The 27571-nt window shown below is 43.7% G+C and overlaps 1 protein-coding gene across 15 annotated transcripts in view; it reads left to right on the top strand.

Moving 5' to 3' along the window:
• The window catches only part of LOC110509345 (nuclear pore complex protein Nup214), a 71359-nt gene that overhangs the window by 31177 nt on the left and 12611 nt on the right, over positions 1–27571 (top strand). For 8 of the 15 annotated variants that reach the window (XR_016493298.1, XR_016493295.1, XR_016493292.1 and 5 more), the window contains 10 exons: positions 5784–5862; positions 6458–6530; positions 6797–6899; positions 7032–7081; positions 7610–9154; positions 16952–17019; positions 17285–17465; positions 19854–20021; positions 21764–21935; positions 24438–24592. Coding sequence is in view for 8 of the 15 variants with exons in the window: in XM_090226875.1 (XP_090083001.1) it covers positions 5784–5862; positions 6458–6530; positions 6797–6899; positions 7032–7081; positions 7610–9154; positions 16952–17019; positions 17285–17465; positions 19854–20021; positions 21764–21935; positions 24438–24592 (2594 nt within the window). In the remaining 7 variants the exon portion in view is untranslated. Of the gene's footprint in view, positions 1–5783; positions 5863–6457; positions 6531–6796; positions 6900–7031; positions 7082–7609; positions 9155–16951; positions 17020–17284; positions 17466–19853; positions 20022–20159; positions 20333–21763; positions 21936–24437; positions 24593–27571 lie in introns of those variants that run through there. The other 7 variants (XR_016493296.1, XR_016493294.1, XR_016493293.1 and 4 more) reach the window with 2 other exon arrangements.

Below are 27571 nucleotides of genomic sequence, written 5' to 3'. Positions count from 1 at the left end.
CTCTTTTTGAGTTGCTTTGCAAAGTGGGTGGGACTGGTTGAAATTGGGAACAAACTAGGCAGCTTTTGCCTCTTTAGGGCCATCTTGTGTCATCTGTGGCCAATAGACTACCTGGAGCAGTGTATTGCATGTTGAGAGACTATCCTCCTGCAAGAGTTGCATGTACAGTGCCTTGCGAAAGTATTCGGCCCCCTTGAACTTTGCGACCTTTTGCCACATTTCAGGCTTCAAACATAAAGATATAAAACTGTATTTTTTTGTGAAGAATCAACAACAAGTGGGACACAATCATGAAGTGGAACGACATTTATTGGATATTTCAAACTTTTTTAACAAATCAAAAACTGAAAAATTGGGCGTGCAAAATTATTCAGCCCCTTTACTTTCAGTGCAGCAAACTCTCTCCAGAAGTTCAGTGAGGATCTCTGAATGATCCAATGTTGACCTAAATTACTAATGATGATAAATACAATCCACCTGTGTGTAATCAAGTCTCCGTATAAATGCACCTGCACTGTGATAGTCTCAGAGGTCCGTTAAAAGCGCAGAGAGCATCATGAAGAACAAGGAACACACCAGGCAGGTCCGAGATACTGTTGTGAAGAAGTTTAAAGCCGGATTTGGATACAAAAAGATTTCCCAAGCTTTAAATTTCCCAAGCTTTAAACATCCCAAGGAGCACTGTGCAAGCGATAATATTGAAATGGAAGGAGTATCAGACCACTGCAAATCTACCAAGACCTGGCCGTCCCTCTAAACTTTCAGCTCATACAAGGAGAAGACTGATCAGAGATGCAGCCAAGAGGCCCATGATCACTCTGGATGAACTGCAGAGATCTACAGCTGAGGTGGGAGACTCTGTCCATAGGACAACAATCAGTCGTATATTGCACAAATCTGGCCTTTATGGAAGAGTGGCAAGAAGAAAGCCATTTCTTAAAGATATCCATAAAAAGTGTAGTTTAAAGTTTGCCACAAGCCACCTGGGAGACACACCAAACATGTGGAAGAAGGTGCTCTGGTCAGATGAAACCAAAATTGAACTTTTTGGCAACAATGCAAAACGTTATGTTTGGCGTAAAAGCAACACAGCTGAACACACCATCCCCACTGTCAAACATGGTGGTGGCAGCATCATGGTTTGGGCCTGCTTTCCTTCAGCAGGGACAGGGAAGATGGTTAAAATTGATGGGAAGATGGATGGAGCCAAATACAGGACCATTCTGGAAAAAAACCTGATGGAGTCTGCAAAAGACCTGAGACTGGGACGGAGATTTGTCTTCCAACAAGACAATGATCCAAAACATAAAGCAAAATCTACAATGGAATGGTTCAAAAATAAACATATCCAGGTGTTAGAATGGCCAAGTCAAAGTCCAGACCTGAATCCAATCGAGAATCTGTGGAAAGAACTGAAAACTGCTGTTCACAAATGCTCTCCATCCAACCTCACTGAGCTCGAGCTGTTTTGCAAGGAGGAATGGGAAAAAAATGCAGTCTCTCGATGTGCAAAACTGATAGAGACATACCCCAAGCGACTTACAGCTGTAATCGCAGCAAAAGGTGGTGCTACAAAGTATTAACTTAAGGGGGCTGAATAATTTTGCACGCCCAATTTTTCAGTTTTTGATTTGTTAAAAAAGTTTGAAATATCCAATAAATGTCGTTCCACTTCATGATTGTGTCCCACTTGTTGTTGATTCTTCACAAAAAAAATACAGTTTTATATCTTTATGTTTGAAGCCTGAAATGTGGCAAAAGGTCGCAAAGTTCAAGGGGGCCGAATACTTTCGCAAGGCACTGTACAGTACCAGTCAAGTTCGGACACACCTACTCATTCAAGGGTTTTTCTTTATTTTTGTTGTAGAATAATAGTGAAGACCAACTATGAAATGACACATGGAATCATGTAGTAACCAAAAAATATTATTCAGTGGCCACCCTTTGCCTTGATGACATATTTGCACACTCTTGGCATTCTCTCAATCAGCTTCATGAGGTAGTCACCTGGAATGCATTTCAATTAACAGTTGCCTTGTTAAAAGTTAATTAGTGGAATTGATTTCCTTAATACATTTGAGCCAATCAATTGTGTTGTGACAAGGTAGGGGTGGTATACAGAAGATAGCACTATTTGGTAAAAGACCAAGTCCGTTTTATGACAAGAACTGCTCAAATAAGGAAAGAGAAATGACAGTCCATCATTACTTTAAGACATGAAGGTCAGTCAATCCGGAACATTTCAAGAACTTTGAAAGTTTGTTCAAGTGCAGTCGCAAAAACCATTGCGCTATGATAACTGGCTCTCATGAAGACCCAGAGTTACCTCTGCTGCAGAGCATAAGTTCATTAGAGTTACCAGCCTCAGAAATTGCAGCCCAAACAAATGCTAAGTAACAGAGACATCTCAACATCAACTATTCAGAGGAGACTGCGTGAATCAGGCCTTCGTAATCGAATTGCTGCAAAGAAACCACTACTTAAGGACACCAATAATAATAAGAAGAGACTTGCTTGGGCCAAGAAACACGAGCAATGGACATCACATCGGTGGAAATCTGTCCTTTGGTCTGATTTTGAGATTTTTGGTTCCAACCGCTCTGTCTTTGTGAGACGCAGAGTAGGTCAACGGATGATCTCTGCATGTGTGGTTCCCACCGTAAAGCAAGGAGGTGTGGGGGTGCTTTGCTGGTGATAATGTCATGATTTATTTAGAATTCAAGGCACGCTTAACCAGCATGGCTACCACAGTATTCTGCAGTGATACGCCATCCCATCTGGTTTGTGCTTAGTGGGACTATCATTTGTTTTTCAACAAGACAATGACCCAACGCACCTCCAGGCTCTAAGGGCTATTTGACCAAGGAGAGTGAGGAAGTGCAGCATCAGATGACCTGGCCTCCACAATCTCCCGACCTCAACCCAATTGAGATGGTTTGGGATGAGTTGGACTGCAGCGTGAAGGGAAAGCAGCCAACAAGTGCTCAGCATATGTGGGAACTCCTTCAAGACTGTTGGAAAAGCATTCCAGGTGAAGCTGGTTGAGTGAATGCTATAAGTGTGCAAAGCTGTCAACGTAAAGGGTGTCTACTTTGAAGAATATTAAATATATTTTGATTTGTTGAAGTTTTTTGTTTGTTTTATTTCATAGTTTTGATGTCTTCTATTATTCTACAATGTAGAAAATAGTAAAAATAAAGAAAAACCCTTGAATGAGTAACCAGCTCGATCTCACCTATCTTTTCCTTGCTTTGAATGTGTGTGTAACCTGTATCCGTTACTTTTATAATTACTATCTATATTTCTCCTATAATCCCTTCCTGCCTTGTTTCATTCTGAAATATAAAGAATAACTGTTTGATCTTAGGCCCTCTAATCCCCATTCCCTGTCTGACTCTGATTCTGTAGCTTATCACATTAGTACATCATTTTGCCATCACAATATCCATTATTCATTCATCATGCACATTCATTGCTTTACGCTGGTTATTTTGGTAAAATATCTACCGTCTTGCATTGCCTTGTCATTTTAAGAACATAATTGCCTTCAGAATTGTAACTTAACCTTAGTTATAATTGTAACTATTTGGTGCCCTGTCAATAATTTCATAGTAATAAAGCATGCACATTCCATATCACAACCCACCAACCTTATGTGAAACACACACACACACACTCTTATAACACACTCCCTGGCATATCTCCACTAGAGCGGGAGATGAGCTATGCCCCTAGTCAGGCTGATATACAGTATCTCTGATGTAGAGTCATGGCACAGTTGAGGTGAGTCCATCACACGAGCCATCAGCCCTGGTTTGTGTATGTGGCCCTCAGCCGAGATAAATAGACCCCAGCTAGATAGCGGGTCACTGCCTCCATCGCATCTGATTCACTGCCAGCATAGGCTAACAATCTGAGTGCATCTCTCCTCTCATTTCTCTCCTCTCCCAACTGTCTCTCCCCCTCTTTCATCCCTCACAGCACTCACTGCTCCAATCTCCCTTTTTTTATCACTCTTTTTTTTCAGCCTCTCCCATTCTCTCAATCAAACAGCTGTCTGTCCCCTCCCTCCCTCATCTTTGGTTCTCCCATCTCTCTCTCCTAGTCGCTCACTGTCTTTCATTTTCTCTCTGCCTTCTCCCAAAATCGTTCTCTTTCCATCTATGCTAGTGCTGATCGATTAACCAAATTGTCATTATTTTGTGGGGGTTATTAAACAAGTAATTGCCCGATGTCGGTTCATTCACACCGTTTCTCCAGAGGGAAATCAAATCATTCACAAGAGAGTTGAAGTCTAGAACTATATGGGACACTGGGCTGAAGGAAGTTGTAGTTTTCAGTAAGCAAATATTCAACCTAGTTCAGCGCTGAAACATGGTAATTGTCTACAATGACCATAATCCATTGTGCCTGTTCTTTTCCGTCTATGATACAGATGGATACACTTTTATGCCTGCTACTTTAAGTTAGATACACACAGACCGCATAAGCCACCGCATGAGAGAGGAATGTACACAACACACCGAGAGAATGGGATAGAGAGTTTGTTAAAGTATGTCTTATTTACTAGTTAAATGATTTAATCAGACAGCTTTGCAACATATTTAGGCAGGCTAGCCTAGCTAAATAGGTTGATTAAAGACTGTACAGTATGGGGAGAACAGAGATAACATTAGATGGTTGGTTGGCTGGCTGCTACTGCCTAAGCAGAGATGAGATGATGAATTTAGGGAATTTAAAGTTTTATGAAGTCATCAAATTAAAATAGTAATATACACAACTGAAATATTTTGTTATTTAATAGTAATTTCCTTTTTCTCGATGTGGAACATTTTCAATATTTTGGCAATTGAATATTCAATATTTTTGGCTTTGAAATTTCCATTAAAAAGCTCTTTATAATTTTTGTCATTATTTCATAATGCATTTAATGTTCAAGAAAAATAATTTGAAATCTCTAACGGTGATTTATTTTTGCATAATCGAACCGAACAGACCTCAAAAACCACTAATCGCTCAGCCCTGATTTCCACCCCTTTCCTCTCCCTCTTTCTCGCCAACTCTATCGCTCTGAGATTATGTAATTAATGCAGAAACTCTCTCACTTTCTGCTGGGCCAGGCCTCGTTCCACTGTTGTGTTGAGGTTGAATACATTTTAGGCAGGACTCCCCCTGGGGCCATTTTCCAAATTAGCCCTGCTCACAATAACGAGTCCACCCCAGCCAAACAGTCAGATAGGGGGCTTATTTTAGAGATGCACTCCCCAGCCAGTCAGTCTCTCAGTCACAACACTGGGCCTGTAATGTGTCTATCCACGTCAGTATGGTTCAGTTGGCTATGGTCTGTCTGTGGCAGTAGTTATAGGGTTGATGCTGGAGAATAATTAGTGAGGCAGTGCAGTCCACCATAGCTTTTGTTTTCTGTGTTCTATTCACTACTGTAGATATTGTGCATGGCCCTGGCTTTTATCTGGGACGACATTAGCCTTGGATTATGCCACGTATTTTCAGATGGGGCAGTAAATTATAGGCTGATACAAAGTTCTAATGCGCGCACACACACCCCAATTAATCAACGTGGCATGAATTGTTATCATACCTCATTTGTAGGTATGTGCATGTCTCCTCATGACTGACTTGCATTCACTTACTTTCAGAAAGCAAATCCTGATGAGAGTGTGGAGAAGAGAAATTAGGCAACATTTAAAATTTGATGTGCTGTGTAAATCCAGGTCGTTGCTCAATTATTTTCTTTCCCCTCTCTTTCTCTCTTTCTCTTTCAGCTCGTCAGTCCCAGCCCCGGTTGGTCAGGTTGTTCAGCAGGTTTTGGCGACGGTAGCCAACACCAACCAGGCCAAACGCGTGAGTATGAAGAGTCCATCTAACATCCTCCCAACTGTCAAGGCGTTTCATCTGTGTGCTTTCCGCTATCAGAGACTGAATATCTCTTGTACACCCCATCTCTAAGAACTCAGCAACTCCGTGTAGTTCCTGGAGTTCCAGTGTACTTGGCTGACCGCTGGCCTGCGATGTTATAGCATAGAGTGGAAGGTCATTATGACAGGGCTGTGAAATGCCCCAGGTTTCTCCCATGTGCCGGCGGAGGAGTGATACAAGTGGCGACTGGGTGGGAACGGATTCATACAGGGGAACTCTCTCACACATCACACCTCAGTCCGAACCAGGTTTAAGTTCATGGGTTGCATGACTCATAAACCTACACACAGAAACACTCACAGAAAACACTGCGTATAACACTAAAACACTGTTTTGCAAGAAACAGACTCCAAAGTCTGAGTAGTGAGATGAACTAAATTACATTTAACTTTGACTTAAGATAAACATGAACCTTGATTGTTAGGTTCTCTAAAACACCCTCTTACTTTGTGTGTAGTTATTCTTGAAGCCATGGCAATGAGAGATGTATAAACTTTCCTTCTGTTGTTTTTCTCCTCAGAATTCTACTCAAGGCATACTGAAGGTGTCTGCTGAGAGTATCCACTCAGCTTCCCCCCTGGGTTTTGTGTTTGGTAAGTACATAAAGATAAGATGTTTTAGATGCTCATCATATCAAGACACATTGGAAAATGCCTTCCACCTTTTCCCAGGTAATATTTTTTTCAATGGTTTTTATATACTACAAATATACACAATTTCTGGTTGAACCATTCATACATTACATCCATTTGATTACATTCATTATATTACATATTTTATTAGCTCTTTGTATAAGGTGTGTTAGAACTCTTTTGTCATGCTTATTTTAATGTCATCTCCTCCTGTCCCTCTCTCCCAGGCGGACCCCCTAAACCTGACGCCCTAGTTTCCCTGGCCTCCTCCAGCTCAGCCCCGTCACTAGGGGAGCAGAGCAGCAAAGCCTTCTCCTCCTTTACCACAGCGTGAGTCACTGGGGGTCAGGGGTCAGAGAGGGAAACTTCATGTCAGACCTTCTTGATCAGAAAACAGGAATGTTTTTTTTTTTTTTAGCTCTGGCTGACTGTTTTCTCATACTTTATGATGCTTTTGGACAGGTCTGCCGGGGCCTTCAGTTTCTCCTCTGTGTCCCAAGGAGCTCCACCAGGTACCTCTCTCAAGTGTACCGCCATATATGCCTCTCATTGGTGTTATTAGACACTAAAGTCAGTGCTATAGTTCATTGAATGCCATATCAATGAATTACAGTAACTTCCATTAATATCCCGGGTGTTTATTTTCTTAAATTACTGAAGACAGGCGCATTAGAGACAGGCGGAAGACACATTTAAGTTGAATGCATTCAGTTGTACAACTGACTAGGTATTCCCATTTCCCTTTCTATTTGAGCCAGATGTCTCTTTCTTTAATGTTTAATTCCAGCATTCACTTACATTTTTAAATCAATTATCAAATAAAACATTAAACCTCGTAAGCAATTAATTTAGACCCGCCATTTATTTGAAACAGCGAGTATTTACTTAAATGTGTGCGGTTGCCCGACTATTAAAAAGGATAGGCGGCTATTTGAGACTAATTGAAGTTTTGCGGTAGTCATGTATTAAATCTATTTGTTCAAAGTGTTTCAATGTCTGGCATAGTTTGTAAATCTGCTATCCATGTTTCTTCCTCCCAGTGAAGGACGCCAGTAAATTCTTCTTTGGCAGCGCTGGTGCCACCGGCAAGATGATGTTCAGCTCTTCTGCCGGAGAGGAACCCTTCTCTTTCATCCCAAAATCCACTTCCCCCACCCTGGGGAGCACCAGCTCCCCTCCTCCCAGCATGTCAGGGGAGCCTGTGAGGCCCACCCCCACCTTCAGAGTGGAGCCCCAGGCACCCAAGGTGGTAGGAGGAGAGACTCTGGGTAGTTTCTCGGGTCTACGCGTGGGCCAGGGGGACGAAGAGAAGCCCTCAGCGGCCGCGTTTAGCTTTGGCCAGCCGGACAATGGAATGGGGCTAGGTTTAGGCATGGGCACGGCCCAGTTTAGCTTCGGGTCGACCCTCCAGCAAGGAAAGCCAGCTGAGGCTGCGTTTGGTGAGGCGGATTCTACCGTGACAGACTTATCCAAGACTGCATTCAAGCCTCCCGAACTGGCAGCCCTGTCGATCACCAAGCCTGCGTTCTCAACGTCAGCAGCCACCTCCTTCAGCAGCCTCCTAGCTGCACCCCTCTCTTCCCCTTCCCCCACCTTGGAGGAAGAGCCCCCCAAAGCCCCCACCCCCTTATCAGACCCCACTCCACCCACAGAGCCTGTTCCCTCACAGCCCAGCCCCTCTGTCAGCCCCCCTGTTGCTGAGCCTGAGGTTACTAGCTCCACAGTGTCCTCAGTCACCCCCACCCCTACCATCCCTGAAAAGGCCACAACTTCCCCTGCCTCACCCCCCTCCCCAGCTCCCCCCATTGCCTCCACCACCCCTGTCCCCCCTGCCTCTACCACCCCACCAGCCCAGGCAGCCCCCAGCACTACCCCAGACCCTGCCCCCGAGGCATCACCACCCACTATCACCCCTACTCCGGAGGCCCCACCACCAGCCTACCCGGCCCCCAGCTCTGACAAACCTGGCTCCATCTTCACCCAGCCACCTGCCATCACCACAGACAGCACCACTATAGCTGTCACCAGCCTCACGACGGTCATAAACACCGCAGCCCCTGCTGCCACCACCACCACCCCTACTGACTCCAACACCGCAGCCCCGGCCACAGGCACAGTTTTCGGACAGCCTGCTCCAGTGACTGCCGGCGGCTTTAGTTCCACCGGCTTTGGTGCTCCACCTGCAGGTGCAGGGGCTGGCTTTGGAAAACCTGTATTTGGGCAGACAGTTGGCGGGTTCGGCCAACCTGTTCCTAACGCAGCCGGTGGCTTCGGTTTTGGCCAGTCTGCGTTCGGGGCCAGCCCTGGATTTGGACAGCCTGCAGCGGCCACCACTGCTGCAGCTGCTAGTACCGCTGCTAGTGGAGGTGGTCTGTTTGGAGCCCCCAGTGCCAGCAATGCCAGCAGTTTTTCCTTTGGCTCCCCCAGCGCCAGTACGGCCAGCAGTACAGGCACGGGCCTGTTTGGGCAGCCGAGCGCAACCCCGGCCTTCGGGCAGCAGAGTGCTGGGTTTGGACAAGGCTCTATGTTTGGAAGCAACACAACCACCACATCCTCTACTGGCTTCAGCTTTGGACAGCCTGCAGGTGAGTGTATCTGTGATATGTCACATGTTTGTGAAAATGCACTAATACGAAGTAGCTGTTAGGCCTCTGCATTCCATATCACAAAACTGCAAATTAATCGTCAATGTAATGTTATATATTTTATATGTGGCAGACAGCTCAGGACAGTGGTCTTATTGGAAGAGCATCCCTTGGACATCACCATGACACTATATTAAGTTGTTTTAAGCCTCTAGCATTTACACAGATGGCCACTCAAGCTGCCAACCCGTCTTTCTTATTGACTAGATGTACAATCTCTTTAGGAATCAGATGATACCTTAAATGCTTATGGATTGTATTACCAGATTCTAGTTGATTTTGATTGATCTCCAAAATCTATATTTAGGACTACTAGGCTGGTATTATTTCAGCCATGGTATGTTGACCTTATATAATTGCAGCATACAGTGCCTTCGCAAAGTTTTCAGAGCACTTGACTTTTTCCACATTTGAAGTTACAGCCTTATTCTAAAATGTATGAAATATGGATTTTTCCTCATCAATCTACACACAATACCCCATAAGGACAAAGTGAAAACAGGGTTTTCTACATTTTTGCTTAGTTATTCAATTAAAATGTGATCACATTTACGTAAGTATTCAGACCCTTTACTCTACTTTGTTGAAGCACCTTTGACAGAGATTACAGCATCGAGTCTTCTTGGGTATGATGCTACAAGCATGGCACACATGTTTGGGCAGTTCACCCCATTCTTCTCTGCAGATAATCTCAAGCGCTGTCATGTTGCATGGGGAGCGTCGCTGCACAGCTATTTTCAGGTCTCTCCAGAGATGTTAGATTGGGTTCAAGTCCGGGGTCTGGCTGGGCCACTCAAGGACATTCAGAGTCTTGTTCCGAAGCCACTCCTGCATGGTCTTTGCTATGTGATTTAGGTCCCTTTTTGGCAAACTCCAAGCAGGCTGTCATGTGCCTTTTACTGAGGAGTGGCTTCCGTCTGGCCACTCTACCATAAAGGCCTGATTGGTGGAGTGCTGCAGAGATGGTTGTCCTTCTGGAAGGACACAGAAGAGTTTAGAGTGACCATCAGGTTCTTGGTCACCTCCCTGACCAAGGCCCTTCTCCCCCGATTGCTCAGTTTGGCAGGGCGGCCAGCTCTAGGAAGATTCTTGGTGGTTCCAATCATCTTCCATTTAAAAATGATGGAGGCCACTGTGTTTATTGGGAACCTTCAATGCTGCAGTAATGTTTTTGGTACCCTTCCCCAGATCTGTGCATCGACACAATCCTGTCTCGGAGCTCTACGGACAATTTATTCAACCTCATGGGCATGCACTGTCAACTGTGGGTTCTTATATAGACAGGTGTGTGCCTTTCCAGATCATGTTCAATCAATAGAATTTACCACCGGTGGACTCCAAGTTGTAGAAACATCTCAAGGATGATCAATGGAAACAGGGCTGAGCTCAATTTCGAGTGTCATAGCAAAGGCTGAATACTTACATAAATAAGGTATTTCTGTTTTTTATTTTTAATAAATATGCAAACATTTCTAAAAACCTGTTTTCGCTTTGTCATTATGCTGTATTTTTTATTGATTTTTGAGGAATTTTTATTGCCATTTTGGAATAAGGCTGTAATGTAACATAATATGGAAAAAGTCAAGGTGTCTGAATACTTTCCGAAGGCGCAGTATCTAGGGAACGAAGCAATGGGGCATCCTGATAAAGGCAGTTACCTCAGTTACTCATCCAGTCAGAGCTGCTGCCAAAGTGCTTAAATTAATGTAGTTGTTTTCCCTCTGTGGGACTGAGCAGCATCATTAGGATGGGTATTTATCACGCCATTAGGATAATGGAGCTTAGAGAGAAGGCCACTACTCTCTGATGGTCTTATCCAGTCCAATCCCATCCATCCATCAGGGCCTGTTAGGATCTGCTGGTATTGGCTGGCAGACCATACTCCTCCATGGGTCATAGGCCTCTCTAAGCCACTATGCTGGAGGAAGTTGGCATTGACCACTGGTATAGGGTGGTCAGTTTTGTTTCACCTGGTACCGATCTGGTTAGGGTTGAGGATGGTGGTTAGCTGATCCCTGATGTTTACTTCTAGGGGTAAGCTCTACCTTGACCCTGTAAACGCAAGTATAAGGTAAACCCTCTACTTATTGCCGGGATGATACCAGTATTTCGATAGTCGTTAGTATCGTGACAAGGAAAACAAAAACAAGGCAAATTTAACTTCTTTAGAAAACAGCCCTAATTTTGGAAACAAACATTGTTTATATCCAGAATCACATGTATTTATTTTCCAAAATATAGACAAAATGTACATACTGCAGGTTTTTAAAGAACCAAGAGTTACTGTTTAAAATGTTTGCGCTACTGGTATTGTCACAACCCTACTATACATGTTAGCAAAAATTTCAGAACTGCAAATTAGAGAAGATTCTATGTTTTGTTTGATTATGCAAATGATAGCATTTTAGCAACATTAAATATTATTATAATCTGTTCATATACACCCCCAGGAAGAATATAACACCATTATTTTTTTTTCTGACAAACGAGCACTTAAATATGGTCATTTTCACGTTTTCATAAATTCTTAGAAAGTATACATAATTCCCAAACAAGCGCATTTGTGAAAATTCAATAGCAATATAGAGTGGGAAAGCAGCTGTGCGTTTGGACAATTAATAGACACTGCAGGAAAGAATACCTAATAAAAACGCCTCTCTTCCAGGACCGGAATCTATGGAGACCGGTGTGCCATAGCCAATCGGCGCTTCAGTAGGCCTTTATACAAATAACCCATTTGCCACACGGTCCTGCCATCATTCACTTTGAACTGTACTGGATGTTTACAGGCAGTAGCAACTGGCGACTTTAGATCATTAAAACGCATTTAACGGATTTAAAAAAAAAATGTAAATACCACAAGTTCTCTTACATTTTTTAACTTTACAGTCCTATTGGTCAAACAACCATGAAAAGATAGGCATTCTCTCCCTCAGTTATGCAGATCAACAATAAGATCAACAACTAATGCTAGTCAGAGCGAGATGAACTAAAATCAAACGAGGGAACATTCGATAAACCCTTTCAAACTTTTTCAGCTAGTTGGCCATCAGATTTTCACTGATAAAAGATGGGTAGCCTGTTTGTCCATCTGCAGCTTGCCTGCCAATGCATATTTGGCCCAACCAAGCACCCAAGCTAACTGGCTAAAGTTGTCGAACTTTCTAGCTAGCTACTTCCAGACACAAAGAAAACACCTCACTCTGACCGTTTTACTCGCCCCAGCAGAGCTGATTATCTAGAGCATTCGTGACTAACTATTACTTTTTTGCCTACATTTACTGACACTGGTCATATTCAGCGGGTGTTGCACATTTGTAAGTTCATCAGTTATTCTGAACACTCAGATGAGTGCTCTGAAATTGGAGTAGATAATTTGCAAACTCAGGAGATATGATAACTGGATAACAGTTGTTCAGCATAGCTAGCTAGCAAAGCAAAGATATTTACATTTCTTGCTAGCTAACCAAATGACACCTGTATCTCTAGCTATGTAGGAACTGAAAAACAGTATGAGTGGAAAAAAGTCAGTCACTCACCCATTCCTCCAATGAAATGACATCCTCCTAGCTAGCAAACATTAGGCTCTGTGTTTTGAGCATGCTACATAAATAGATATGCTAGCCTATTTGCCATGTTATGACTGACTTGTGATCATTGCTCTTGCTAGTTTGATTGTATTGACATTCCCAGCCTTCGTTACAGTCGTCTGTTTTTGTCCAGCATATTGAGTAATTGAAACGGAAACAGTGAATCCCAAATGGAGGCCGCAAACAATGTACCAGGCCAGCTGTGATTTATAACCTGATAGTAATATTTTTTGGACTACCAAGAAATGTATTGGTAAATTATATTAATCATTCATTGAACTGTATCCATTTATTCTGCCAACAATGCCTTACTGTATGTCATGGAATGTTGAATCAAATCAAACCTGTTTTTAAAACCTCTTGTAACATTGGTTTTGTAGCATAAACTGGGAATTTTATATTTTTTACTGCTATGATTCTGTTTCATAATTGCAAAGTAGTTAAAACACTGTCAGTTCCACTTTAAGGCATTATTATGGCACCACGTTAAAAAATATTTTGAGTGGTGAAGTAATGTTTAGCCGGGAGTTGCCCTATTCCCAGGGATTCTCTGATTTCCCATCCATGCTAAGAGGTGCTGGGCCGCGGGAAGACAGTTGACCTGTCTGTGTGTGTCACAACAACTCAGCAGTTACTGAAGCAATGTCTCGGTTCTGACTGTCCTAGGGCTCTGTGTTCCCACCCAGATAGGCTTTCTGTTATATCATAGTGACAATGTGTCTGTCTGGCCATATGCATGTACTAATAGTGGAGATAGGCTTACACTTCAAAGCCACGTTGGGTTACTTTTTCATTTTAATTACACAAAGAATTGAATGTGGAAGCAGGGTTAGTCACTTTGTCAAAGTGATGTGGTGAACAGGAAATCTGAACTAGTTATCTGTAACGGAGGAGGTTGTGATGGGGGTTAATTGAGCTCACTGGTGCGCATGGTCTGTACCACTGTCGGTGCCTTTGTCGGTCTTTACTGTATTAGATAGGCAATATGTGAGGAGAGCAGCCCTTGGCCAGTCATTTATCTGCGGAGCCCCACAGCAGGTTAAACATGAATTAGGCCTACTTACCCTGCATCAGAGCACGCCTGGTCGATGTCGCTCTTAACAAAGCTGGATTAAGATGGTATAACCAAAGACCAGACTACATTAAATCTGTCTTGAAACAGAGGAGGAACTGCCTGAACTTGTCTAATAAGAAAGCTCCATTTTACATCATAGACATGGAAGAAATCGGAGAGACTTTGGCTTTGCTCTGTAAGCCTAGGGGTGATTTCTCTTAACTCTATTAGCAGTTTGGTAGAGAGGGCAGTTAGGGGTATCTAAGGGAGTGTTAATAGCCAGGGTCATGTTTGTTTCTAAATGTCTTTGTGCAGGTCTGAGGTGACAGCAGCCAGTCTTATAGCTACAATAGCCAACTAGCTACCAACGCCAGGACAGCAACAGGTGTTACGCTATAAATGGCCCTAGAATTCCTATTGAGTCTGGATATCTGTTATGCATTCCCATGTATTATTTCTGTCCCCTTCACGGCTGGCTAGTTATTTCAGGCAGTATATTGTCAGCATAGCTATGTGAACTAGCAAAAGGGCTGCTGTTACATTTGATTTTGTTGCACGTCCGTCGTCCGCAAACTGCACAGGAACATTCGTGAATGTATTCGTTAATAAAAATTAATGTTGACTGTTCCTTAGGGCTGTCCCCGGGGAGAGAGGGGGGGGGGGGAAAGACTTGTCACTTCTTTCGACCAATCGACTGGTCAAAGAAAATATAGACACCTTATGTGATTTGATAAAATCAACTAAATATGTAGGCTACTGAGCTTGTCTGATGCTTTAAGCCCACTGTGATTAAAAACTTAACACACAAATGTCTCAAGGGAGACTGAGATCAAGATAGCCAAAATAAATAAATATGTTCCCGAATCATCTCCTCCCTCTGCTGCTAGCCTTCGCAGAGTCTGCCACTATGCTCTAGAAGTTGCCGGTAATAGGCTACAACCAGGTGTCGGTAACCTTTTTCCATTTGGAGTGCCAATTTATCTTACCATTTCTACCAATCTGTGTGCCAGTTATGATTTTCATATGCACATTCTTGTGGAACAGTTCAATTTATTTGATAATAAAGTCTTCGTATCTCAAAATAGTTGTCATGCGATTAATAAAAATGATATCTAAATGAAAATTATACAAATCTAAAAGTAACTTCTATTGCCATTGCCAACTATGTAAAAATAGCCTACCTGAAGCCAACAAATAAAAACATTGCAGCCTGCAGGTAGAAAATATTCTGATTAAATAATAAATTACATTGGCTATTCATGGCCTGTCTGCAAGGAACTTCAAAAATTTTATCAACTATCAACTTGGTCCAGCCTGAAGCTTGCACTAACAAACTTGCAACATTGTATAAAATATTAAGGACCCTCAGTTTCCCGGGCCAGTGAGCTTCAGACAGACACAGCTGTAGTCTATTTGCTTAAGGGATAAGTAATCAGGTATGCCTATTTTAAGATGTTTCCACCGGTTCGGAGCATGACATTTTCCCCCCACTTTTTTCGAATGGGAGAGAGCTGGAAATATTTTTCAAATAGGCTACATTGAGGAACTATTGGCATTCTCAATGGATGTAAAAACAGACTGAGTTTACTTGCTGTTTGCGGTGAAGAAAACATTCCTTTGACGCTCCACAGCTCAGTAGTGGTGGTGAGTTAAATCAGAAATACTATCAGATTCCCAAATGGGCACATTTATAAGCCTATGTTTGCCCCCAGGCCAGGTAGCCAAGGCCTACTTCTGTGTAATCAGGTATGTGTCCTTACTCAACATTGACAGGAGCCCTCCATACGAAACACAATGAATAAATGGACAACTCGTAAATGGAATGAAATAAACCAAAACTTGTTTCTCACAAGTGTAACCTAGGTTGTGCGCTCTGCAAACAACGTATCCACTCCGACAATGAGAACTGTAAAATATTGTAATATTGAACGCCTATATTGAATGCATTAACAGAAATTACTGTAACCAAACAAACATTGTAGATGATAAATGATGGGAATTAACAGTACATGTACTGCTGGTGATACTGGTGTGCCATCCCCGCATTCTCCACAATGGATTAGTCCACTCAGACAGGCGTCAGTCAAGACATGTGCAATACATTTTTGTTGTTACAACTGCTCAACTAAAATATTCTCGATTGACCAACAGCCTATCAACCAAACAATCGACCAGTCGACTAAATGGAGTCAGCCTGTTTCTTTTATAGAAAATTAGCATACGCAGTCAGAAGCGTTTCATCTACGCCCTAAACTTGTTCACAAACAAGGTCACCACATGGACTAATTCAAGCCACAGTAAATGATAGGGTGGGTGTCATGAATGAATGAGTCATTGCCAAGTCCCAGGTCCAGACTAAAGGCAGTCCCAGCATTAATTTGTAGACCTGTCCCCATACTCTGAGAGAATAACATTTCATGTTCCGCCTGATTTATTATAGGGGAGTTGACTCTCGGCATGAGGGATTTAATGGACAGTCGTACAGCCCGCTTTCTAAAAGCCACCCATTTAAAGGGAAAACGAGCAGAGGCCCAGGCAAAAATGGAAGTGGAATAAAAGGGAAATGTGGAGTTGACTGGTGGAAGATATTCACCAGCCAGTATGCCTTTCTTTCTCACACGCGCAGGCACGCCCACACACACAGCTTACGCTCTGCCACACACACACACACAGCTTACGCTCTGCCACACACACAGCATGTACGCATCCATCTAGAGTTTGTCAGAGGGCTTATCACACTGCATACATATCCAGTGTACATGGTGGCATTGTGTCAGAGATAAATGTGGGGATTTGTCTTTTTCTGCTCCACTGTCTTCCCCTCTCAGTCATCTATAACCTGCAAAGAAAATAGTTCTGTCGCCATAGTCTAATGCTGCTGGAACGAGACCATCCATAAAACGACTGCGCTATCAGCGTGTACACACACACACACACACACAGTTCTGACTTCCTACCACTGTCATCATCGCTAACCTTAAATGACTGTACGTCTAAAGGGCAAATTGTGATAGTTTGCATGGTTGTATTGTACAGAGCCTGCTTAATGTATTTTATGTGCTACTTATTATTTTCTGTCCTCTTCCCTCCCAGCTTTCGGAAACTCCTCCACTACCTCAGTGTTCGGTCAACAGTCCAGTACTGGGAGTGTCTTTGGACAGGTAACATTCACATTTGACAGTGTGTACAAAATAGACAACCATCGTACCATTTTGATATGTAACACTTCAGGGAAAGACTCCCAAATGCCCCTCTTCAAATGTGCACACGCCGCACCACTCACATACACATGAGATGCATTTGGGTAAGAATCATGGAGAGAACTCTTCAGGGAGGCTCATATGTACTTATTACTACATAACCAACACTGATCATTGTGACCTTGTTGTGACTGTGGCTGTGCACCCCTCCCCCTATCCTACCCAGCAGCAGCCATCCAGTGGTGGGGGTCTGTTTGGATCTGGCTCTGCCCCGGCTGCAACCTCCCAGCAGGCAGGGGGAGGCTTCTTCAGTGGCCTGGGGGGCAAACCCAGTGAGGACGCCGCCAACAAGAACCCTTTCGGCACTGCCGCTGCCACCGGGGGCTTCGGACAGCCCAACCAGACAGGTGGGAGAACCAACAGGGGCCGAGAGGGGTTGTAGCAGAAAGGATGACTGATCTTAGATTTAAACTTCCTGTTCAATTTTAAGACGGATGGGTGCAGTTATCATCAGCAGGGGGGAACCCTTTGATTGACATCCCTCTTGAAAAAGGATGACAAAGTCCACTGCAATAAATTCATAGCTCAAATATTTTTGCATTAATGTTATCAAGACTGATGTTTTCATGTGGGGGGGGGTAGCGAATATAATCATATTTTTTGTTTCTAAACACAGCCTCGCGTAAATTGATTTTCCTCAGCATTATGCTGCGAGTCTTAATCTCATAAGCAGAGCAGTGATTTAGCCTGTTGCTGCTGGAGGCACTGACAGCGTATGTATCTGTGCTGTCCTATCTATGACACAACATGAGTCAACACAACACAACCATCCTCTATAGCTCCCGGTCATATGTTACTGCTCAACAGACTGGCATAGTTTTCCATAGCAAATAGGCTTGTATCTCTTGTTTTCTTATTCCTCTAATGCACATAAACTGCATCGAATCATCCATGTTTGTTCTGTAGATGAATGCAAATATGTTAATATTTTCTCAACCTTTGAGACCTTGAGGTGGTACGTGATTCATTTGTGTTAAACAATGTTAATGAAATCATTAGTCTGCTTTTCTTCCAAGCTATATTTCACTGTGGTACTGTACATGTAGGTTTGATGAGTAGAAATAGCCACTTGAGCCACCCCCATTCTGTCCTCCTATGCCCTCTTTTGTTCCGAATTGAAATGGTGCAGTATTCTGATTATGGCTATGTGAATATGTATGACCCATTTCATAGGGACTATGTGATAGTATATCGCTTGTTTGCCCACGGCTTTGATTCTTATGAGATAACTCATGCAATGGCACTCGTATTGCTTTCTATTACATTTTCCCTGAACATATTCTTACCCACATTTTCACCCATGTCTTTGCTGCATGCAGACCATTAGCCTTTAGTCAAATTCCTCAATTCCATTGTTTCTTGGACACAACCACCTTTTGGAAGAGCACTGCACATGACTATTTTCCCTGAGTAGCTCTTAACTGACAGTAGGCGTTGTGCCATGCTGCGTAATACATCAAGTGTCCGTCCCAATGTCTTCCACACACACCTAATACCATTTAGCCACATATCCATTTCCTCCCTCCTTGTCTCTATGATGAAAAGTGACCCCCTTTATCTGGTAGTCAGGTAACTTGTCTATGTAACCACCCAGCCACAGGAGAATCCATTTTGATTTGAAAGGTGATTATTTTATTTTCTCTCACGTTGTTTGCTTTCAAGTTACTATGTTGCAAATTGTTGAAGCGTGAAGTGCTAAATTGCATCTCAAATTAGATTTCAGTGTTGCGTGTCATTTACACACAAGTACTTTCCATGCTCAGTATTACCATTATGGTGAAAGCATTGTGCAAAAAAAGTATGAAAATGGCTCCTAGAAAAGAGTCTGGCTGATTTGATATATGATGTCTGGGACTTGGAAAAGATGTGTGAAATGAACATGAGCAGGAAACCTTAATTCGAAAACTAGAATTTAACGATCCGAAATTAAGCTTTTAAACATCTCTCCAGTGTCTCTCTATCAAAAAGAGAGGAAAGATTTACATGAGTATTGAAACATTGGCAGCGTTGACATGGGGGCCATCTGCCAGTGCAGTCGGAACAGAAAGTGACCAGTGGGCTGTGAGGTTGCAGCTGATCCCAGGTCAGATGAAGAGGCCGACTTCCCAGCCATTTAAAAGTGAGATGCACTGCACTGTGAAGATCAAAAGACAGAGGGAGACCTGGGTCAACCGGAAAGTGTGTTGTTCTCATGACACCCCCAAACAATATTCCACCACATCGGTCTAGAGATGAACATCTAATGAGCTTGGAGGGAGATGGATGGAGAGAAAGAAGTTAGGCGGCTGATTTTCCTCGCATAATTAGGATTTTGAAATGGATGTGTCTGAGTGAGGAATCATGGGCAGGAAAGAGAGCTCTGTGAAGCTGTCAATGGTTTCCCATAGCATTTCTTAGGCAGGATGCTTAGCTCAGTGGCGCTCTGTCTAGAAATCTTTTGGGTTCATTTGAACTCTTATGGGAAACACATGGTTGGTTTACTTTTGTGTAGAAACTCTTGTTTTCCTCTCTATCTATTGGAAACACTAAGGCTGTTGACTTAACTATAAGTTAACTGGAACTGAGTACCGGCCCTTCAAATGTTCTGCTGCTTGAGTTCCTATACCTCTTATAGAATATTAGCTCAAAACTATTGCACCTAAATATGAACAGTCCCAGCACTCAAAATGAGTACAGGCACCTATTTCAGTTTAGCACTGCTATAAATCCACTGTTAACCTCTGTTTGTCCTACAGGAGGAACTACCCTGTTTGGGAACAGCGGGGCCAAAACCTTTGGCTTTGGCTCACCAGCGTCAACATTCGGAGGGGGGGAGCAGACGGCCAGTGGAACCTTCAGCACGGGAGGGGGGAGCGTGGCCGCTCAGGGGTTCGGATCCTTCTCCACCCCCACCAAACAAACAGGTAGGCTACACCCTCACCCCAAAACAAGTGACAAGTCACCCAGCTCTGTCAACCCCAGACTTTTGTGCCCATGGTAATGTACTGTATATGTTCAAAAGTGTTATCCAATAATGTTACAAATAACCCTTCTTTTGTTAGCCGCACTTCTTCTTGACACACTGCCCGCTTAACCAAAGTCAGCGTGCATGCGCCCGGTCAGCCACCAGGAGTCGCTAGAGTACAATGGGACAAGGACATCCCGACTGGCCAAACCCTCCCCTGACCCGGACGATGCTGGGCCAATTGTCCGCCACCTCATGGGTCTCGGTCGCGGCCGGCTGCGACACAGTCCGGAATCGAACCCGGGTCTGTAGTTAAGCCTCTAGCACTATGATGCAGTGCCTTGGGCCTCCCGAGTAGCGCAGCGGTCTCTTTACAATACCTTCTACCCTCTGTGAACGCATTCCCCATCACTATCCCCTCCAGTCTCTTTGACTGTAATAGTAACAGCCATTTACATTCTTGGCTCCGTCTCTGATGTTGTCCTGTCCGCCTCGGGCTGTTGATGCGGCGGGCGGCTCTGTGATGTGTGAGGGTCAGAGAGAAAGGCAGGTGGTTGTGGATGAACACTCCACACACGCATCACTTCCTCTTTGGCCCTGTGGCATCAGCAGATCCACTCCCTGCAACCTCAGCTGCCGCCACTGCTTGCTCCCCAAGGAGAGACTCACTCTGTACTCCTTTATCATCTGAGTTATAGCTACAGTCACATTATCTCTCTCTCTCTGCCAGTACAGCACTAGTGGATCATGGTTAGGCTACATTCCACAATGTAGCATCTTTCCGAGCTAATGAACAGTCTTGGTGTCTACTTGGCTAAAGAAGTCAAAGCATCAATCAATTTTGTCAACGCAGTTATATTTCCTCAATTTAGCAAATAATATAGCATATCTTAGCAATTAGGGTCATAGCGTTCCCTAAAAGTTAGCACCACTGCAGTTTTGTCTTGGCATTTTACTCAGCTAGCTATATAGCGGTAGCATCTACCCCTAAACTCTTCTGGTCATATTCACAAAGCATCTAAGAATAGGAGTGCTGATCAAGGATCAGGTCATCCCTCTTATTCATTACCTGATCATAGATTAGCACTCTTACTCTGAGACGCTTTATTAATACGGAACCTGTGTCTTTTTGGTACTGCTGTCACTTCTATAGCTACTATCACTGGCCAGGCTCCAAGGAATGTAATCCCATTACATTAACCCAATCAATTATTCACTGGGCCGTGTTCGTAGCCAGGCTGTCATTTCAGTGAGCCCCTCTGTTTATGACTCTCTTTTCATCCCAAAGCGTGTGTGGCTGGAAATTGATTCCCATCAAGCCCTCATAGCCGCAAGTGTGTGTGTGTGTGTGTAGAAATGGAGGTGTTGTAGAGCAAATAAAAACTTTATTAATCATGTTGGGGCTGTTAGTTTCAGGGCAACGGCAGGTGTGACATACACATCCATCAAAGTTGAGGAAGAATATAAACATTGCCTGTGTTTGCTTCTATTTTTGAAGTATTTACTTATGTATGGTTAGTATTAGACTGTGGTAAGTGTCCCCTGAGACATTCTGTCCTGCCCGCCCATCTCAACGAATTCTAGAATATTGCTCATATACGTGTCAGCTTTATTCATGTAACCGTCCCGCTCACGTATTGTTATCAAATCAAAGTCAGCCAACTTACTCTTCCTCACACCCCTCTATCTGTACCCCTTCAGGTGGTTTTGGGAGCGCCCCTGTGTTCGGTAGCCCCCCTGCTTTCGGGGGCTCCCCAGCGTTTGGGGGGTCAGCAGCGTTTGGCTCGACCCCGTCCTTCAGCAGTCCCATGGGCTCCTCAGCCAGCAAGGTGTTTGGAGAGGGCACGGCAGCTGCCAACGTGGGAGGATTCGGGTAAGAGAGAGGGGGCGGCGGGTAGCCTAGGGGGCGGCGGGCAGCCTAGGGGGCGGCGGGTAACCGAGAGGTTGCTAGTTCGAATCCCCGAGCTGACAAGGTAAAAATCTCTCATTCTGCCCCTGAACAAGTTTGTTCCTAGGCCATCATTGTAAATATGAATTTGTTCTTAACTGACTTCCCTAGTTAAATAAAGGTTAAATAAATAAAAAAAATATGATTTTAAGGTTGACAAATTAAAGGAAAGCAATATAGGGACGAGGGGCTTTAGCCATTCCAACTGAGAGCACGCTGACACCTCCTAGCCACTGTTTTCATATTAACACACAGATTTTGTCACCAACACTCCCTGATAAGTAAATAATACCTTGCTAACCCCCGACCTCCTTTCTCAACTTGGGGCATAATACCCTAAACCCTGCTCGGCTACACTGGCACACGTTAATGAGCTTGACATTTAATTTAGAAAAGTCCACAGTAGATGAGTATTGAAGATTTACTTACTGCATTTACATCAAGTATTTAAGTATTTCTGGTATTTGTTTATCACTATACATCAGGGGATGGAAATCAGTCAGCTATAACCACCCAGACCTCCTGCAGAGTCAACCTTTGTTCTGAATTTAACCTCAACCCTCATTGTACAATTATGGGAGAAAATGGGATTATTCCTTCATCCCCTCCCGCTCAGCTCCCTCTCCCCCTGGAGCAGCCCCCTGGCATGTGCAGGCCTGCTGAGGCGTTGGGCACCTCTGCCAAGCCCCAAACCACAGAGGCATGCAGAGCTAGATTATTCCAGATAATCCCACTCTGAGGTCATACCGCCAGCAGATTAAGATGGGCTAGTTCCCCCTTCTCTCTAGCCTCCCTCTCTCTCTCTCCCCCTGGGGTTGTTGTATTAGGCACAGGTCTTCTAGAGGGAATTGCCAACTAAACCCCCACCCCTCAATTCTCTACCACACACTCTACACACACACGATTTACACCCTCTGCCTCGGGTCCTGTTGGCTGCAGGGAGATGGGAGCTAGCCTTGCCGTGCGTGAACTCATCTCTCTGTTTTTCTTATTCTTCTCCCATTCTCTCACTCCTTTCTCTATTTAAGTTGTCAGGGTTTCATCCTATTGGGCTGTCAGATGGCAGCAGGCCAAGTGGCTTGGTGTTTTCATTCATTCCCTTCCTCCATTCAGTCACGCTTATTTCGTTTTTTTATTTTTTGTGTTATGTCAGTTATTTTTGCAGTCTCTCACTTATCACCCTGCCGTCTTGTTTACAAGGAGAAATATTGATAAAGTTGTTTACGAATGCCGGTCCTAGTTTTGTTTTCCAACCCCCTGCAAATATTTCTTGAAAGATGGTTTCGATGATACAGTATTTCATGACTCCCTACAACCAGTAAATGTCACCCTCCCTATCTTTTTAAAGTCGCTCCTCAATTTAGCAGTTTGCCGTACCTAGTGATGAGGCGATTGACCCAAGGGCGGTAGAGGTGGGCGGGCTGAGCAGAATAAGATTGGCTCCTGTATTAGGGTCAGAGGTCAGCCTTTATTTCTGTCCAGGGGTCTACCCATGCTGCCTCCAAGATTAAAACCAGCAGAGCAACTGAGCTGGCTGGACGGCCCGGACTATTCTCTACCCCTCTCTCACTATCCCTCTATATTCTCGCTCTCTTCTTTCATGTCTTTGTACGTCTGTCTATTTTTCCTCTTCCCCTCTCTCTCTGTCTCCTCTGACTACTGCAACACACTTATTACATATGCACATAGTATAGTATGTCTCTCCTTCACTCGTCCTCATCCCCTCATCTCTGCTGATGTTTGATGACTCTAGTCAAATAATCCTGGTTCGGTTGTGTGACTGGCACTGGTCTTGTCTGTCTCGCTCAGGGCACCTGAAGCCTCTGTCAGAAGTAGCTTCCCCTCACACTGTTCTACTACATTTAAACTCAATAAAACATCAAACAAACTCTGCTCCCTGACTGTGTCACAGCTTCCACACACAGATCCCAGATCAGTAGGGGAAGAGCCGTGGGAGCATTAGCGACTTATTCCATTGTCATTTAAATCAAGGCTTATTGCAATATGCTTTGATGTAATGGGCTCTGATATTATTCCAGGCAAGGCTGTTCCTCTGCATATTTTAGGTTACCTCTCCTCTCTGGGTTAGAATGGTAATGGGGACAGAGTAGAGTGACTGGGGTAGTGTGCTAGACTAGCTGTACTAAACAGTCTACAGACTGGAGGGAGAGGGAGTTAAGGAGCACAGAGCATAGTAATTCTTCCTCTGACTGTATGGTCTCAGGACTGACGTAGACATAGAGTATTATAATGTGGATGTAAACGGACCAGTGCCTCAATAACGTAAGAAATCAAATGTACCAATGGTTATTCAACACATTTCCATTAAATGTTTATTAGGCTATTGTTAGACTGTAATATTGAATATTCTTATATTCAGTCTTTTAATGTTTTTAATCTTTTATGTGCATTTCTCTTCCTTCACAGCTTTGCTTCCACTCAACAAAGCACACTGTCGTTTGGTGCTCTGGCCAACCAGAGTGCCCCATCATTTGGTAACCTGGCCCAGCAGCAGCAGGGGTCAGGGTTCGGAGCTCCTCAGCCCAGTGGCTTCTCTGGGTTCGGACAGCAGGGAGGAGGAGGTGAGTAGTAATATCTCACCCGTTCAGTTCTTTCAGATCATTACATGGGAACGCTGCTCCAGATTATCCAGATGCACCCCAAGCCTTAATTGACCATTTCTCTTCCCTCCCCTCCCTATTCTTGTGACTAAACTGTATGAAAGGAGTCCAACCCCCAGTTTAGTCATTTCTGCCCCTGCAGTCTCCTCCCCACTCCCCCAGCCACGCTAATAAGGAAAAATAAACAAGGTCCTCGTTTGAAGCCTTGCCAATGAGTCCCTTCCCCTATTCCCCTGAAGTAAAGCCACTGTTTTTTTAATGTAACCTTTATTTAACTAGGCAAGTCAGTTTAGAACAAATTCTTATTTACAATGACGGCCTGCCTTGGGGCAGAACGACAGATGTCACCTTGTCAGCTCGGGGATTCGATCCAGCAACCTTTCTGTTACTGGCCCAACGCTCTAACCACTAGGCTACCTGCCGCCCCCTCCTAAGCCCATTAGTGACTGTTTTAAATAGCAGTCATTTAGCCTAGTGGCTAATACTATCCCCAGCACTCTGTCTGCTGTGCAGTACAACAGGGCCACAAGATGTAGCACTAGGTTCATTCTAGGCTAGGCTAGCCGTGGGGATGGTGGAATCCCACAAGTGGCTTCCTATTAACGCACATTCCTACTGCAGTCACATGCTGCCATGCAAGTTATCTTTTTTGTTTGTAAATGGCAGTTTTCTCAAGATGGGTAGATGAGGGTGGGAAGAACTCTTTCAGAATTTTACACTGAACGAAAATTTAAATGCAACATGTAAAATGTTGGTCCCATGTTTCATGAGCCAGAAATGTTCAAGAAGATTATTAAACAGCATGATCATTACACAGGTGCAGGGGCAATAAAAGGCCACTCTAAAATGTGCAGTTTTGTCACACAACACAATGTCACAGATGTCTCACGTTTTGAGGGAGCGTGCATTTGGAATGCTGACTGCAGGAATGTCCACGAGAACTGTTTCCAGAGAATTCTCTACCATAAGCCGCCTCCAACGTTGTTTTAGAGAATTTGGCAGTACATCCAACCGGCCTCACAACCGCGGACCACGTGTATGGTTTTGTGTGGGTGAGCGGTTTGCTGATGTCAATGTTGTGAACAGACTGCCCCATGGTGAAGTTATTGCATGGGCAGGCATAATCTACGAACAACGAACACAATTGCATTTTATCGGTTGCAATTTAATTTATGGGTTGCCTGTTATGAGACCCATTTTTTTGTAAGGTAGAGTACCAGTCAAAAGTTTGGTCACCTACTCATTCAAGGGTTTTTCTTTATTTTTACTATTTTCTACATTGTAGAATAATCGTGAAGACCTCAAAACTATGAAATAATACATGGAATCATGTAGTAACCAAACAAGTGTTAAACAAATCTAAATATATTTTAGTCTTCAAAGTAGCCACCCTTCGCCTTGATTACTGCTTTGAACACTCTTGGTATTCTCTCAACCAGTCTTGAAGGAGTTCCCACATATGCTGAGCACTTGTTTGCTGCTTTTCCTTCACTCTGAGGTCCAACTCATCCCAAACCATCTCAATTGGGTTGAAGTCAGGTGATTGTGGAGGCCAGGTCATCTGATGCGGCACTACCATCACTCTCCTTCTTAATCAAATAGCCCTTACACAGCCTGGAGGTGTGTTTTGGGTCATTGACCTGTTGAAAAACAAATGATAGTCCCACTCAGATTTAACCAGATGGGATGGTATTGCTGCAGAACACTGTGGTAGCCATGCTGGTTAAGTGTACCTTTTGAATTCTAAATCAATCACAGACTGTGTCACCAACAAAGCACCCCCATACCATCACACTTCCTCCTCCATGCTTCACGTGGGAACTACACATGCAGAGACACATGCATCCGTTCACCTACTCTGCGTCTCATAAAGACACAGCGGTTGGAACCCAAAATCTCAGTTGGACTCATCAGACCAAAGGACAGATTTCCACTGGTCTAATGTCCATTCCTCGTGTTTCTTGGACCAAGCAAGTCTCTACTTCTTATTGGTGTCCTTTAGTGGTATCTTTGCAGCAATTCGACCATGAAGGCCTGATTCACGCAGTCTCCTCTGAACAGTTGATGTTGAGAAGTGTGTGTTACTTGAACTCTGTGAAGCATTTATTTGGGCAGCAATTTCTGAGGCTGGTAACTCTAATGAACTTATCCTCTGCAGCAGAGGTAACTCTGGGTCTTCCTTTTCTGTGGCAGTCCTCATGAGAGGCAGTTTCATCATAGCGCTTGATGGTTTTTGTGACCGCACTTGAAGAAACTTTCAAAGTTCTTGAAATGTTCTGAATGGAATGACCTTCATGTTTTAAAGTAATGATGAACGGTCGTTTCTCTTTCCTTATTTGAGCTGTTGTTGCCATAATATGGACATGGTCTTTTACCAAATAGGGCTATCATCTGTATACCCCCCCTACCTTGTCACAACGGCTTAATGGCTCAAACGCATTAAGAAGGAAAGAAATTCCACAAATTAACTTTTAACAAGGTACACCTGTTAATTTAAATGCATTCTAGGTGACTACCTCATGAAGCTGGTTGAGTGAATGCCAAGAGTGTGCAATGCTGTCATCAAGGCAAAGGGTGGCTGCTTTGAAAAATCTCAAATATATTTTGATTTGTTTTTTGGTGAGTACATATGTGTTATTTCATAGTTTTGATGTCTTCACTATTATTCTACAATGTGGAAAATATATAAAAATATAAATCATTGAATGAGTAGGTGTGTCTAAACTTTTGACTGGTACTGTATCTGTGACCAACAGATGCATATCTGTATTCCCAATCATGTGAAATTCATAGATTAGGGCCTATTTCAAATCCTGTTAGGTCTAGAGGAACCAAGTGGTTGACTGGCTCTGGAACAGAGGTAATAAGGTGGAAGTAGTAGTAACTCACCCAGGTTTCTCTCTGTGTTATTCAGTAAACATTTTACAGAGTCATTTGGAA

Source organism: Oncorhynchus mykiss, chromosome 29, assembly GCF_057628025.1.
Source record: "Oncorhynchus mykiss isolate SJ-2025 chromosome 29, ASM5762802v1, whole genome shotgun sequence".
Lineage (NCBI taxonomy): Eukaryota > Metazoa > Chordata > Actinopteri > Salmoniformes > Salmonidae > Oncorhynchus > Oncorhynchus mykiss.
This window is presented reverse-complemented; position numbering and strand designations above follow the sequence as displayed.